Raw genomic sequence first — 15,046 nt, forward strand, 5'->3', positions numbered from 1 at the left:
AATCAAGGGCCTGTGTCAGCATCAGGGGCGGGGCTAGAGTCTTTAAAAGGAGCTCTTGGCGCGCGTACCCCCGCGTGCTGGGGGCTGGCGGAGTGGCGGACCCAGAAGAGTACCCACGCTTGCCGAGCAGACGGCGCTGGATCCTTGGCCTGGAGGGCACCCCGGTTTCGTAAATGACTAAACTGGGACCCAGAGAAGGGAACTACCCAAGGTCACAGCAAGTCAGTGGCTAAACGTGGGTAAGAACCCAGGTCTCCAGGCCCAGAGCTTCCCTTCCCAGCACGCACAGTGACCAGCCCCTGGTATGTGAAAGCCCCAGGAAAGCCCCCCTCTATTCCAGTGAATCTGCGACCTTCACTGAAGGATATTCGACCTACCCTTCAGCTCAACCCTGCAGCATCACAAAGCCTGTCTTTTGGTTAATCCCTGGCCAGGTGCCCTGCCCTTCTGCCAGACCTTTGTGACCCACAGGGGGCCCCCACACTCCGCTTGTTGTGACCTGGGGGGCGGGCTGGGCATCCATGTGGGAGGCCTGAGCTGCCCTGGGGACAGGAGGGAACAAAGAGGGCACTCAGCTGACACCTGGGTGGTGGCTGGGGGGGGGCGCGGCGAGGGGGCCGGGGCAGGGGGAGAGCACAGCTGCCTTTCTGTGGGCACAGAGGACAAGGAGGAGACGGGAGCTGCGAGAAGTCTGTCTCCCCTCCTGCTGCACCGCGCATCATCTCTATGCCTCCCGGTGCCCAACACTGGGGCCATTCGTGGGCCTGCCACTGCAGCCGGCCCCCTTCCCTGGAAGGGGCCCAAGCCCAGGACCCAGCTGCAGCTCCGGGTGTGCAGGGAGCTCTGTGGAGGAGGGGAGGGCGCGGAGCCTGGCTCCAGCCTCTGGCAGCACCCTGGGATGATGCAACCAGGTCCTCGATTTGGGCACGGATGCCCCCGGTGGTGCCCTCCTCCTCCCCTTCCCTCCCCGCCCAGCCTGTAGACCCCTGTGCCAGCCAGCAGCCCAGACCCCTTCGTAAACCAAAAACAAAGGCAACTGCAAGGGCGAATCACCGCCCCCCATCCTGGGGACAAGCGGGAGCACCACCAGCAGGGCAGGGGGTGTCATTGGAACCTGCAGGCCTATCTCTGGAGCTAGCAGGCCCCGCCTGCCAGAGTGTGTGGGGGGCCATCAGTGTTGAGTCAGATCCCGGGCATTCTCTCCCCACCCATCCACCAAAAGGGGGGCTGAGGAGGAGACCCAGTCTAGGAACCCCCTACACGAACAGGGTGCTTCACAGGCACGCTCTCACTTCGCCCTGAAAGCCTCCTGAGGGACGCTTGACCACTCTCTCAGTTTTGCAGAGGAGCGACTGGGTCTCACCCAGGATCTGTGCTTGCAGAGCCCCTCCCTGGGGTGACCCCAGGGGGGAGCCGGGGGCTCGAGGCCCAGGGTTCTGCTGCAAGGGCAGCCTTCCCCTCGGTGATGGCAAGGCCACATCTCACAGAGGCGCTCTGTGCCCGCCAGCCTCTGGACTTCTCTGGGCTCCGGCGCTGGTTTCCTGCCTCCAGGAAGCCCCCCCGGCCTGCCGAGAATGGGTGACCTTTCTGACTTGCAGCGTTGCTGCTGGGAAATGCACGGGAGCCACTGCCCTGGAGCCAGGCCACAGGATGTCAGAGCCAGGGGCACAGGAGGTGGGGACCCAGGACTCTCCCAGGTCAGGGTCTCCGGTCACCAGGCTGGCCCCTCAGCAGGGACTCCCAGGCCTCTGGGAAGCAGCAGGGCAGCTAGAGGCCCGAATCCCGACTCCTGGGCACTGCAGCTCCGAGGAGAGGCTGAAACTGGGTCAAGAGGTTGGGGGGTGGCCAGAGGCAAGACGGGGGGCTTAAATGCAGCTTGGGAGATTCCGGTCAGCAAGGCCAGAGGGAGCCTGCAGCTGGCCTGCAGCCTCTGTCCAGCCACCGTGGCCTCTCCGACTGGCTCCCACCCCACCTCCACCTAGCTTCCTTCCGTCCTCCTTCCCAAACCCGAAGTGTCTCCAGTCGGCTGCCTGCACGCACCCCCCCTCCCACCCCAGCCCTGTCCTCCTGGCCCGAGGGAAACATGCACACACATACATTCACCCATATACTCACACACTTGCACAGTCACACACACACATTTGCACACATACACACTCAAACACACCCACACTGTCACTGCCCTGTGTTTGGCCCTGAGCCCCTAACTGGACAGGAGTTTGGGCCCCCCTCTTGCCCTGAGCTGAGGCCCTTTCCCCAGGGTTCTGGGGTCTCCATTGCTCAGGAGCTGTGGGCAGCCAGGCAGCTGGGAGTCCGGACGGGGGGTGCGGGGGGCACTCTCGGGGCAGGAAGCTTCCATGCTATGTAGTTAAAATACTCAGCAGTGACTTGGGGCCCAGATCTCTTAGCCACAGACCTCCAGGGACAAATCAACACCCCCAAGAGATAGATGCCCTTAGGCCCTAGAAATGTCTCCAGGGGTGGCCTGACCCTGAGCTCTGTCCCCTCACCTCTAGGGCTGGAACCAGGCATCGGCATTCGCTGACGACACCTGAGCTTTGACCTCAAAATCCAGCATTCTGGACCTTGGGTTCCAACACCCATCCCTGCCCCGACGGCTGCGCTCTGCTCTGTGTGAGACCCGCCGCAGCTGGCCGGCCGCGCCCTTCGGAGCCCACCTGGAGAGAGAGCCAGATCTGCCTGCCAGCGGGGCCCCAGAGGGGGTCTGTGGGGGGGGGGGGCGGGCAGACTCAGAGATTAGCTCCAGCGCAGGCTGAGGCCGACTTCCCTTCTCAAAGAGGAGGAGGACTTAGCCGGAGAGGAAACCAGAATTTGTTATAAATAGCCAGGGGGGGGAGAGGACTGCTATGGATTTCAAACTCCCCAGCCGGGCTTTAAAAAAACAACTATTTTTGGTTTCGAGTGTTACTGAGGGGTAAGTTGCTCTCCATATGACCTCCAACACGAGTCCTCACCCACCCTTCTCTGCAGTGGCTCTGATGCAGGACAGGGTCACAGCACCCTTGAGTGGGAAAGACCCCGTCGTCACCTAGTTCTGCTCCTCCCCTTTCAGGTGGAGAACCCGAGGCCCAGAGAGGGAGAGAGACTTGTCCAGGTTGCACAGCAGTCTAGGGGCTGAGCAGGGACTGCAGCAGGGTCCCCAGGGTGCTAGAGCCGGGCAGTCCCCCGGCAGCATGGTGGGGCCGAAGGTAAACACTGAGACTGGGCCAGGGGGGTTATCTTGTTAGGATGAAGGCTAAGTCAACGTGTAAGAACAAAGGACAGCCCGAAGCCAAGGGTGGTGGTGCCAGTCACAGAGACCCAGGGGCAAACTCCAGCAATGATCCTGCCACGTGTCCCAGGGCAGGTTATGGAACTACGCCGCCTGCCAGTCCCCTGTCCTCAGAGTGAGGACCACACTGGTGTCATCTCAGGACCGTCAGGAGTGGAAGTGAGGTCGCCAGGCCAGGAACCCGGTGCAGAGCAGCTGTGTCCCCTTCACATTCCACGGACCTCCCATCCCCTCCTCTATCGGACAGAAGGGTGACTTTGTCGTGGTGAGGTCCCTGGTGGGTAGAAAGTCTCAGGGGTGAGTGTGGTTGAGGCTGGGACATGGGACGACCAAGAGGATGCCTGGCGTGAGGGGTCATCGATCCCGGGGAAATGGGAGGGGCCGACTCACAGGGAGTGGCCTGGCCTCTGCTGACCGCTTAGGGCGGGCCCAGGGCCAGGCTGGGTGTCTGCAGAGGCAGGAAGGAGCCTGGGCCTGCTGACCCCTGCTGGACATGACGTCCCAGGTCACAGCCTCACGGGGGGCCGTCTGCAGGGGCGTCTGAACTCTGCCTCCGTTGCCCGTGTGCTGCCCTGGGCCATGGGAGCCGCACAGGTCTTCTCATTGAGCCCTCACAAGGCCCCCCAAGACGCCTGCTGCCGTCGCCCCCAGTCTGCAGGGGAGGAAATGGACTCAGAGGCCACTTGGCCGGTGGAGTGGTCATTAGTGCTGATCACCAAATAGTTCCACTCTCTGCCTTCTGGCTCAAGGCAGGCCTGCCTGTCCCCACTCCAATGTGGGTGGGGCCATGTGGCCGTCTCTGGCCAATATAAAGCTGCCCGTCGAGGACACCAGAAGCACCTTTGGTTCTGATCTCCTGGGTCACCTGGAGCCCCACAGGGCAGACAGAGGTGGGCAGATGGCTCTCCACCTGCCCCTTTGTCCACCCTCGCGTTGACTACGGAGTTGCCATCTTTCGATGAAGCAGCCTTCTGGTCGGCTGTGCGGGGCTGCCTGTCAGGGACCCCTGAGAAGTCATTGGGAAAATGCCAGGGGGTTCCAGGGTCACTGCCCCTCACCTGCCTAGGAAACGGTCACCGAGGTGCCGTGAGGGCACTGCCGGGTTAGCCCCCAACTCGGAGACTGGCCCTCGTCCAGTCTCTCCCTGGGGACTCAGTTCCTCCCCCGTGACATGGGACTGCACAAAGGTTGGGCGGGTGCTCCAAGACCCTGGACGAAGCCAACTTGGGCTTCCGTGGGGCTGCTGAGGGGCCCATACAAACTAGTAACAGCTACCGCTTCGTGGAGCTGGGCGTGGTGCTCACAGCAGCCTCGGGACGACGGGAGAGGGACCACCCTGTTACAGCAAAGGTCACTCCTCAGGAGCTTCGGAGCCGGTTTGAACGGGGCAGGCTCGTTTCCTGTTTCCCCTGGTGCTGGGTCACAGGGGAGGATGAGGGGTGGGTCTGGCCAGGCAGGGCCGAGGAGGCGCACAGGCCATCCCGACACGAGGCCAGCTCCGGAGGTCCAAGAGGGCTTGCCCTTGGGGTTCACCGCAGCTCTGTGACCGTGGCTCCAAACTGTCCACGCCCAGAGGAGGGGCTAACCCGGCCTGTCACTCCACGGAGCACTGTTCTGCGACCACCAGGAGTGAACTTTCCACACGGGACACGGCATGGATGAGCCTCAAGGTAGTTACACGGCTGAAGGAAGCCAGACCCCCGAGAGCTCAAGCTGTGTGGTTCCATTGGCAGAAAAGTCTGGAAAACACAAGCCAGTCCGGCCCCGGAGCGCAGCTCAGTCGCTGCCCGGTGAGGGGGTGGGGAGAGGGCGGGGCACCACCAGGCACCCAGACATCTTGGTGGTGGGACGGCTCCGGAGGGGGGTACTTTCCAGAAATAACCGAACTGCGCTCTTCGAACATGTGCTGCTCATTTCTTGTTAATTATAACTCAACCAAGGGGTTTTAAAAAGGCAATGTGCTTCAACTCCTTTGCTCAAGCAGACGTGCGGGGCCGCTGGTGAGGCACCTGGGGTCACTGGGGCAATTAGGAGGAGTCCGGGCCCAAGCAAGGGCAGCCAAGCCCACTGTCCTGCCTGTGAGCCTCTAGAGGGTCCCCCGTCCCCTAGAGGGGGGACAGTGGTGGGGAATTAGAGAGCAGAGAGGAGGAGAGTGGACGCGAAAGGAGATGGAGCCACAGGCCTGGGGACAAGGAGGGCGGAGGCCTCGAAGGCAGTCCCCAGCAGGGTCCCCCCAGCCCCAGCAACACCCTGGGGGTCCCTTCCTCTGGATAGGGCAGCACACATGGCGACCCTGCCCCGGAGTGGCCAGTACTCTGGTCCCTTCCTTGGGTTTTAACAGGGCATCTGCCTCAGGCTGGCTCTGCAGGGCCCAAGAACGTGGGCATTTAACCTTCACAAACTGGAGGAGGCGGGGGGCAGGGCTGGAGACCGAAGAGGGAGCTGGTGGGGCCGTGCCAGCTCTGATCAGTGTCCTCTCCTGGAGCCAGCTTTCCGGACACTTGTGCCCTGAACGGGGTGGGGGGCGGGGGGGACGCCTTTCTGGGGAGCACCGGGGCAGGACTGGCGGGCAGGCAGAAAAGCGTGGAGAGGGCTCTTCCTCCTCTCTAACTTCCAGAGTAGGGGGCAGGCACCAAAGCAGAGAGAGACCAGGACTGGGGGGCCGGGGTTTGCAACGGGCTCCAGCCCAGGTTAGAAAGAGCCAGGGGGCGAGACTCAGCCTCTGGCTCCCTTCCCCTCTCCCCCCGACCCTGGATGGAGGCCCAGGCCTTGGAGGTCAGCCCTCCAAGACAGAAGGCCGGATGTGGGTGCCCTGGAGAGAGGAAGGGGTGCTCTAGGACAGACTGAACCCCTGACAGTGTCTGGAACTGGGCGGCTTCCCCCACCCCACAGACCACTTAGCTCCTGGTCCAGGCACTTGCTCTAAGGGCAGCCAAGAGCCCTGGGGCTATGCCNTAACTTCCAGGGTAGGGGGCAGGCACCAAAGCAGAGAGAGACCAGGACTGGGGGGCCGGGGTTTGCAACGGGCTCCGGCCCAGGTTAGAAAGAGCCAGGGGGCGAGACTCAGCCTCTGGCTCCCTACCCCTCTCCCCCAGACCCTGGATGGAGGCCCAGGCCTTGGAGGTCAGCCCTCCAAGACAGAAGGCCGGATGTGGGTGCCCTGGAGAGAGGAAGGGGTGCTCTAGGACAGACTGAACCCCTGACAGTGTCTGGAACTGGGGCGGCTGTCCCCACCCCACAGACCACTTAGCCCCTGGTCCAGGCACTTGCTCTGAGGGCAGCCAAGAGCCCTGCGGCTATGCTGGGAGGCTGGGGGAGGGGAGTACAGTCACCATGGCAACAGCCAGGGGCTCCGTGGAGGGAGGGGAGCAGAGAAGAGAGAGCAACAGAGAGGGAAGGGCCCACCGGGGACAGGAGGGACGGGACACGTGGCCTCACTGCCCCTCGCCGCCGGCTGTGTGACCAGGCAAGCACGTCACCTCCGTGTGCCTCCCCACCTCCCCAGCCTGCGGGGGCCACGAAATGGGTGTGGTTCGGGCAGATGCTTTGGGAAGAGGATGGTGGGCACAGGGCCACGCCCACGGCTGGGGCTCGGCATGTGCTTGGTCAGCCGTGGCTGCTGTGACTGGTTGTGACTCAGGGTCAACCACGGGGACCCTGGAGCCTGTCGATATCTGAGGCCACAAAGAGGCACAGCTGGGGCTTCGAGGCCTGGGCTAGCAGCAAACTCTGGCCCATGGGACACGGCCAGGACTCAGAAGTGGGGCCGCGGGGACAGCTGGAGGTGGGGCTGCTGGGCGCATGCAAAATGACAGTCCAGGTGGCTCCCCTGGCCTCCCCAGGCCCTGGGCCACCTGGAGGGCTCCTGGGGAAGTCCGAACGAACAGGTGACAAGCAGAAGCCAGGTGCCCGTATCACAGGCCTGGAGACTTTAATGTCTGGCTGCGGGTGGGGGATGTGCCACACCCACTGGGTTTCCCTGTACTTCCGCCTCTGGGGGCTGGCTGGCTCCTCCCCTCTGGCTGTCTGCTGTGGCCCCCACCCCCATCACTCATTCACTCGGAGGAGACAGGGAGGTGGTCTCCACTCCAGCATCGATCCCCACCCTGGCTCACGGCCTACGGGGAAGGAGGGTCTCCTGGGAGCCTTGAGTCTGGCTGAGGCTGCCCAGGGAGCACCGGAGGCTCGGGGACCCCAGGGCGCTGGCTGAGTCCTCGGAGGCCTCTCGTCTCCGCAACAGCTCCGTGGCTGCCACCTCCACTTCCTCTGGTTCCATCTGGCAGGCCTCCGCCAGGGCCTGGCCTGTCACCTGGACGAAGCCGGCGTCAGCTGCCAAGGAGTCCAGGCCTCCTCGGAGCAGAGCCTGTGGGAGGAGAGGCAGGTCGGCTGGGGATCTGCCCTGGAGGCCCACCCCCCCACCCTCCCCACCCCACCCCCCACCCCCGCCAAGCCCCAGGCTGTCCCCTGGCCAGCCCTGCGTGTGGCCTGTGGCCCGGCCTCACCTCTTGGATCAGTCGGGCAGTGGCTGGAGCTTGGCACCTGGGGGGACTCTCGGGGGCCCTACTGCTGTGGGGGGCTTCCTCTGGCAGAGACCCTGGTGGGGGGCTCCTCCTCGCCTCAGGCATGAGGGACTCTGCCCTGGGGCTCTGTTCCAAAGGCACAAAGGCAAAGACCCCAAGAGGACGCTGGGGCCACTGGAACCCAGCGAAACCCCAGCCCCTTGGCCAAGACCCAGGCCCTGTGGTACCTGGCAGGAGGCAGGAGGGGCCTGGGCTCCAGGTGTGGCTCCCCGGGTCAGCTGTCCTGTCCGCTTCCCCTCACAGGACTTGCTGTGCCTCGCTGTGGGTGAGATGGGGGAGGGCGGGGCAGTTGTCAACAGACCCCCACCTGGCCAGTGGGCCACACTCTGAGATCCGGGGCCTGGGAAGGGCATCCTGGAGGGTGGACATGCACTGGGGGCAAGCACTCCAGGCCAGCAGGACGCAGTGCACCCTTCAACCCCCACTGTATGGGCGGTCTCTCCTGTGGGGGGGGGAGGGGTCAGGCCAGAGCCTGAGCAGCTCCGGCCAAGTGGGTGTGTGTGCTCATGAGTGAGTGAGTGTGAGTGTGTGCTCATGCACATGCCAGTGGTGGAGGAGGGCGAGCTCCCACATCTGCATGGAGCTCCCTCGGGGTCGCTGCGGTCACACACGGTGCTGCAGGGCCTGCTGGGAGACTGCGGACCATCTGCTGTGGGACCCAGAGCCTGGGTGTCAGCGTGTCCATGGTGGTCCTCAGGGGTGTGTTTCCCGGCACGCTGGCCAGGGACCCTTTCGGTGCATGCACACCCCCGCCCGCCTCACTCAGCCACCTGGATGGTACCCTTGTCCTCCGTCAGCTCTCCCACCCGGGGCCCGGCTGGCTTCCATGACACCAGGCCACCCCGCCGGGCTCCCAGCTGGGTGCCCCAGTGCCCAGGGCTCAGCAGCCTGAGAGAGCTCAGCGTCCAAGTGCAGGAGACACTGACCTGGGGCTGCAGGAGTGGCGGCGGTGGGCTCTGCTTCTCTGGGGAACTCCCTTTCACAGTGGACACTGAAGGGGAGGCAAGGCCGGGGAACCGGGGAACTGAGGCGGGCAGCAGGGCCGCCTGCCCTCCTGCCCGCTGCAGCCCCCACGTCCTTCTCTGTCAGAGTCCCACCCAGCCCTGTCCTCGCAGCAGCCTCCACCCCATTCCCTGGGGGTGCCTTTCTAGGCCGGAGACCTCGGTGCCTGGCCGCCTGTCTGGAGCAGAAGCTCCACGTGAAGCCCAGTGCCTGCGCTGGGACAGTTATCCCTGCTCCTGCTGTTTTCTGGACACCCCAGTGGCCACAGGTTTGGGGCAGTGGGAGGGGAGCCACCCAGCACCGCGGGCTCTCCCTGAGCCCCACCCCCAGGACCGGCCCTCCGCCATTCACAGCGTTGTGTGTGTGTGCTGCTGACGCCCCTCCTTCAGACCCAATCTGTCCTGCAGGCCTGGGCCCCTTTCCCTGCTCCAGGTGCGGCTAGCAAAGGCATCCTGCGGCGAACGCGCGCACGCCGCTGCCCCCTGCTGGCCACGGGAGCCTCTGCAGACCGGGCCCTCCCAGCCCCACCCCAGTACCCCTACTGGCAGGAGCTGCCACTACCTGGCAAACACCCGGCGGCTGCCGCTGTGGCCGTTGCCGGTGGCGGCATTGGCGTTGGCATTGTTAATGTTGGCGCGAGCCAGCGGGTTGGCTCTGGGACTCTGGGGGAAGTCCTCCAAGAAGACAGGAGACTCCAGCTCCTCCATCTCTATCTCGGAGAACTGCAGGGGTCTCTGGTTGGCCAGGACCGGGGCCAGGGAGTTGGGCCTGTCCAGGAAGTTGTCCGTGTGGCCGAACAGGCCTCCGGTCCTCTAGGGGCAGGGAGGAGAGAGGAGGGGCTGAGAGCAGGGGTGGGGGGAGACTGGGGGCAGAACCAGCTTGCTAAGTGACATGGAGCAACTCAGGGCCTCTCCCTGGGCCACCATCTCATCACCAAAACCCCGGGAAGGTTTAACCAGGTGGTCCTTGGGGACAGACTCGCTCTGCAGTGTCACAGGAACGTGAGACAGGGCTGAGGCTGCAGGACCCTGACTGAAACCAGAGGGCTTGGGAGAGAGGAGGGGGTTGGCTCAGGTCGGGACAGGGAGGAAAGTGTGAGGCTCGGTGGGTGGGACAGGGTGTGTTGTATTAGACTCCTCAGTCGAGGAGGTTGGGTCACCGATTCCGAGTCCCCAGCGATGTGGGTGAGGGGAGGGCCTTCTGCTTCCGCGTCCCCTCCTGCCCAGCCAGGTTCCCAGCCCTCCCTCCTGTGATGTGAGGCTGCCCTGCCCCGCCCACCCGGAATATCCCTTCCTCCATGGCGGCCTCCACCATGGCTCTCTCCAGCTCCTCCTCCGCGGTCAGGTCTCCAGAGATGGTCCGGCGGATCTCGGGCGCGGCTTCCTCCTCGATGGTCCGCAGTCCAGCCTGGGGGGGAGGGGAGACCCAGTAGCCCTCAGTGCAGGAGTAGGGACAAGTCTGCAGTCCACGCACAGCCTCCCTCCCCTCCAGTCCTTGCCACCAGGGCCTCAGCTCGGGGCCCCTCTCCGGCCCCTGCACTGTCCAGGCTCTGTGAGGCCTCTGGGACAGTTCCACCCCTCCCGGCCCCGGAGGACTCTCCTCCCGACCTTGTGGAGGGTTTCACAGCCCCCCAGGCCTGCAGGGTGACATCCCTTTGTGTTCGGCACGGTCTTCTAGACAAACAACCTCTTTCGATTGCACGTGCCATTAATATAATTTTTTGAGCTGATCAAAGTTCCTATTACCAACCACAGGATGCATGCAGATTGGTGTCCCTGACAGTTTGCAGTGGGGACACAGCATCACTTCCGTGACATTCGTGCCCTAGAGGCGCGTCCTAAACCTATCATGAGGGGACATCCCCCAGACCCAAACGGAGGGATATCCAGTCCTGCAAGCTTCGCAGTGTCCAGGTCAGGCCAAGCGAAGGCCCAGGACAGGCTCCAGACGGACGGGACTGAAGAGACAGGAGCACCGAAGGCAGTGGGGTTCCCGGGTCGGGCCCTTCTGCGAGGAAGGGCCCCGTGGGCTCGTGGGTGCACTCGCACGGCCTGGCCACCTGCCGCGTCCACTTCACGGTTTCGGTGGTGGCGCTGCGGCTCGGCGGAGGGATACGTGAGAGAACGCCCTCGTTTGCAGAAAACCGGCCTTAAGGTGCCCTGCGCTGGGCTGGTAGAACCTCATGCGGGGAATTAGTCTCAAAAGGTTCTCGTGTTACACATGGCACTTTCTCAGTGGTGAGGTTGTTTCAAGCTAAAAATTGCGATGGGAATAAATTTCTGAACACACAGCCCACGGGCGTGTCTATTTGTGAATTCATCAATCATGTGCATTATAATTAACACCCAAAAAAAAACAGAAATAAAGGACAGAGGAGCTGACACACAGTTGTCCACGGCTTTGCACGCCCGGGGCTCATTTTAACCGCGTCCTGGGAGAGGGGCCTGCTCCGCAGACCGTGGCTCTGATTGACCTCTGACCCCTCCTCTGAACGGCCTCGTGGCCTTAGGTCCTGTCTTCCAGAGACGGAAGCGCTCCCGGTTCTTCCCTCGAGGTCGGGCCGTCTTCTGGCGAGGGCCACCGAGACCCCTCCTTGCCTTTCCTTACGGGTCCTGGTCCCCGGGTCCCCCCTGCGCCTCGGTCACTCGCCCGGAGGACGCGGAAAGGGGCGGGGCTTGCCTGGATCTGCACCGAGTCCTTCTTGGGCCGGTACCCGTAGTACTCCTCCTGGCGCTTCATGAACTTGCGGAAGTGCTCCTGGATGAGGAACGTGGCGTAGAACTTGCCCACCGTCACCTCGTCGTCTGCAGAGGGGACCACAAGCGCCGTCCTGAGGCCCACGAGAGCCGGGTGGAGCCCCCGGGCCGGGACCGGGCTGGAGCCCAGGCCCCCTCTCGCTGACCCGGTCAGGGACTGTTTCCACCCCCAGGTGCTGCATGCCCAGGTGGCCGCCCTGGGGTCTATAGGAGGCATTTGGGGGGGGTCTGGGCCGTTCCCAGACGCCCCCGGGGCCCCGAGCTGCCCCTGGGGTCTGCGCCCCCAGAACCGGGCGCACCTCCTATGGGCGGGATGACCTGGTCCAGAAGCTTCATGCTCGTTCTCTTCCAGATCTTCTTGATGATGGCCCTCAGCTCCTCGTTGGCCTGCTCGAAGTTACCTGGGGACAGGGGGTGGGCACAGGTGTCACCCCAACGTCACCCAGGCCAAGCCAGCTGCACCTGACCAAGCCACCCAGGGCTCTGCCCGTCCCTCACCTTCCGTCTTGATCTTGAGGGCCGTGCGGACCAGGGCGAAGAGCGTGGCGTTGAAGGTGACCGTGCCATCGCTGTTCAGGGGCATGTTCATGCCCACGAGCCGCTGTGTGGGGAGAAGGGGGGCTTGCGGCTGAGGGGGGACCGGGCCAGGTGGGGTCCCAGGCCAGGCGGGGTGGGCTGGCCTGGCCAGGACTCCCTCATGAGGGCTGGAAGGGTAAATGGGGGGACTTTGTCCCACCGCAGGTCCTCAGAGAGAGATGCAAGGGCCCAGCAGACGACTGCTCTGAAGTGACACCCGCTTCCCCGCCCCGGACCCGTGCCCCTCCTGTCCCCATGGCCCCTCTCTGGCAGCTCTGGTTACCTTACATGCCACCCGGTGCGGGCAGAACTTCCCGAAGCCCAGCGGGGGCTGGATCCTCCGCAGCAGGGTCACCACGTCCAGGTGCTTGATTCTGCCCCTGCAGGGGTGCGGCCGTGAACCTGGCAGCCCCCCCTCACCCCACTGCCCTCCCTGCTCAGAGAACGGCCCAGGGAAGAGAGCCAGAGACGGGGGTGGGTGGGGAGGCGTGGGGGATGCTTCCCAAGTGCAGTCACGAGTAGCAGGCAGGAGCCAGTCTCTTCTTAAAGAAGAGAATGTTTGGGTTCACAGCCGCCCACCAGGAGGAACGGGTCTCTTCTGGGGGCAGGTAGGGGCCAGAGTTCCCCCCAGTCCTGGGATCTGGACCGTATTCTCCCATGGCGGGGCCTCCCTTGGGTTCCAGTCAAGCTGGCTGGGGGCCCCTGGGCTGTATTACTGGAAGTAGAGGGTAGGGGTCAGGGCAGGTGTGAGCCCACCTACAACCTGTCTCCTCGGTGGCTGTGAGAATGAAATGAGGCAATACGTGCAGTGGTTAGCACGGTGCCTGGCGGCTGGAAGCAGTCCTGAAATAGGAGCCTGTGGCTGGTTTGGTAAGACTGTGGAGAGGTGGCAGTGCCTGGGGACCTCCAGGGTGGGTTAGGGGCAATGCGGATTCTGACCCATTGGGTGAGGGGGGCAGGGGCTCTGAGTTTTTATCCAGGGCGAAGCTGTGGGTGAGATGACCACACTCTGAGTAGCCTGGTGGGGCACCGAGTGGTCCGCTCCTAGAAGCAACTTCGCAGAAACTGGGCAACCATTTCCCAATAAAGCCAAGGTGGTCCCTGCCCTGGAGGGGTTGGGGTGCGGTGGGGTCCCTTCCGACCCTGGGAAACTGCGGTTCTCTGAGCTGGGGCCTTGGAGTTGGAGGGAGAGGCAGCGGCTCGTTCCCAGTGACCTGGACAGTGCCTCCCTGGTGGACCCCAAGACGGGGCCCCGGATGGAGGGCTGATGGCGTGAGGGGAAGGCCCAGCAGGGGTCTGCAGACAGGACTCACGTGGCCTCAGGGTCGTACTCAGCCCAGATGGCCTTGAACTCGTCCAGGTGGTGGGGGCCCAAGATGGACCAGTCCCGCGTCAGGTAGTCGAAGTTGTCCATGATGACGGCCACAAAGAGGTTGATGATCTGTGGGAGGGTCAGGGGTCTTCCAGTGCGGAAGGCAGGGGGCACAGGGAGGGGGTGGGGGCTGGGGCGTCTGCTGCCTGTGGGGCCCGCAGTGTCTCCCTGCCTGGGCCCTTCTGGGTGACCCACAGCCCCCACAGGAGCAGCTGTGCCCCTGAGCTCAGACCCAGACAGCGTCTCCGCCTGGGGCTGGGTGCCGGCCCTAGCCCCCACACCCAGCACACAGTGTCCCCGCCCAGGAGCCCTCACGGGACCCCACCCCGATCCCACACCGGGTTTTTCTGCGTATACGGGGGTGGGGGCTCCCCTGGAATTGCAGGGTGTGTTGACACATGACTGCTGGCCTGGTGCCCTGTTTGCCCAAGGCCTGGTCCAGGGGAGGTGCTCACACAGAGTTCTGATTGAATTCAGGAAAGAAAACAGAGTGAAGGAGCAAGGGCGGAAGCTCGTTCCCCTCTTTTCATTGCTAACTCACAGAAAAGTAGAACCTTTTCGCACCCCTCTGGGACAGGAGGGCGGGCAGGAGACCGAGCCGCACCCAGATGACCAGAGCCAGCCAGGAGGCCCAGGCAGCGCCCCAGCTGGCCGGGACAGCGGCCGGGCGGCAGCCACGCTCACCAGGAAGGCACAGAGCATGTAGAAGCTGATGAAGTAGTAGTAGGCAAAGTTGGTGCCACAGGACTGCTCCTCGCCCGGCGCGTACTCGGACTCCGGGTCACACAGCTGGCCGTAGCTGCTGGCCAGCAGGACCTCCTGCCACGCCTCCCCCGTTGCACACCTGGAAAGGGGCGCTCCTGTGGGCCCCGCCGCGCCTGGGCTGGCCCCAGGCCGGGAGNAGCCAGCCAGGAGGCCCAGGCAGCGCCCCTGCTGGCCCGGACAGCGGCCGGGCGGCGGCCGTGCTCACCAGGAAGGCACAGAGCATGTAGAAGCTGATGAAGTAGTAGTAGGCGAAGTTGGTGCCGCAGGACTGCTCCTCGCCCGGCGCGTACTCGGACTCCGGGTCACACAGCTGGCCGTAGCTGCTGGCCAGCAGGACCTCCTGCCACGCCTCCCCCGTTGCACACCTGGAAAGGGGCGCTCCTGTGGGCCCCGCCGCGCCTGGGCTGGCCCCAAGCCGGGAGGTCCATTGCAGCCTGGGCCTCAGCCTCCCCTCTACGCTGCCCTCCCCCTGCTCTGCCGACTGGGGCAGCAGAGTGGGAGTGAAGTGACAGAAGAGGGCTTTCTGGGACGGAGGCGCCAAACCAACCCGTGATTCGTGTCACTGGGAGGGGGCCGACTGAGAGGAGGCAGGGTCAAAGGTCGTCCAGGACTCACTGCCCCAACCCTCTGTCTCCTGCTCCTGGAGTGAGACCAGGGGACAGCTCCCCTGCAGTCAGGCCCAGCTACATCCCACGTGGGGCGC

The 15,046-nt window shown here is 64.1% G+C and overlaps 1 protein-coding gene and 1 long non-coding RNA gene across 7 annotated transcripts in view; one reads left to right on the forward strand and one right to left on the reverse strand.

Annotated features, from left to right (window-relative positions):
- Positions 1 to 92: 92 nt before the first annotated feature.
- LOC119003927 (uncharacterized) lies at positions 93 to 2,922 on the forward strand. Of its 4 annotated transcripts, none has more exons than XR_005070080.1 (3): positions 93 to 239; positions 1,508 to 1,697; positions 2,517 to 2,922. It is a non-coding gene; the product is annotated as an uncharacterized LOC119003927 (long non-coding RNA). The 4 variants fall into 4 exon arrangements; XR_005070079.1 differs by having other exon boundaries at positions 1,508 to 1,674; XR_005070081.1 differs by having other exon boundaries at positions 1,599 to 1,674.
- Positions 2,923 to 7,206: 4,284 nt separating this feature from the next.
- The window catches only part of CACNA1S (calcium voltage-gated channel subunit alpha1 S), a 36,020-nt gene continuing 28,180 nt past the window's right edge, over positions 7,207 to 15,046 (reverse strand). For 2 of the 3 annotated variants that reach the window (XM_037070509.1, XM_037070508.1), the window contains 12 exons: positions 14,549 to 14,708; positions 13,520 to 13,647; positions 12,490 to 12,586; positions 12,129 to 12,231; positions 11,930 to 12,031; positions 11,554 to 11,678; positions 10,153 to 10,281; positions 9,436 to 9,686; positions 8,799 to 8,863; positions 8,040 to 8,131; positions 7,795 to 7,977; positions 7,207 to 7,655 (listed from right to left, as the gene is read on the reverse strand). In XM_037070509.1, coding sequence (XP_036926404.1) covers positions 7,404 to 7,655; positions 7,795 to 7,977; positions 8,040 to 8,131; positions 8,799 to 8,863; positions 9,436 to 9,686; positions 10,153 to 10,281; positions 11,554 to 11,678; positions 11,930 to 12,031; positions 12,129 to 12,231; positions 12,490 to 12,586; positions 13,520 to 13,647; positions 14,549 to 14,708 — 1,687 coding nt within the window. In that variant the 3' untranslated portion in view covers positions 7,207 to 7,403. The remainder of the gene's footprint in view (positions 7,656 to 7,794; positions 7,978 to 8,039; positions 8,132 to 8,798; positions 8,864 to 9,435; positions 9,687 to 10,152; positions 10,282 to 11,553; positions 11,679 to 11,929; positions 12,032 to 12,128; positions 12,232 to 12,489; positions 12,587 to 13,519; positions 13,648 to 14,548; positions 14,709 to 15,046) is intronic. The other variant, XM_037070510.1, reaches the window with a different exon arrangement.

Source organism: Sturnira hondurensis, unplaced genomic scaffold (assembly GCF_014824575.4).
Source record: "Sturnira hondurensis isolate 20B ecotype Veracruz unplaced genomic scaffold, ASM1482457v3 Scaffold0018805, whole genome shotgun sequence".
Lineage (NCBI taxonomy): Eukaryota > Metazoa > Chordata > Mammalia > Chiroptera > Phyllostomidae > Sturnira > Sturnira hondurensis.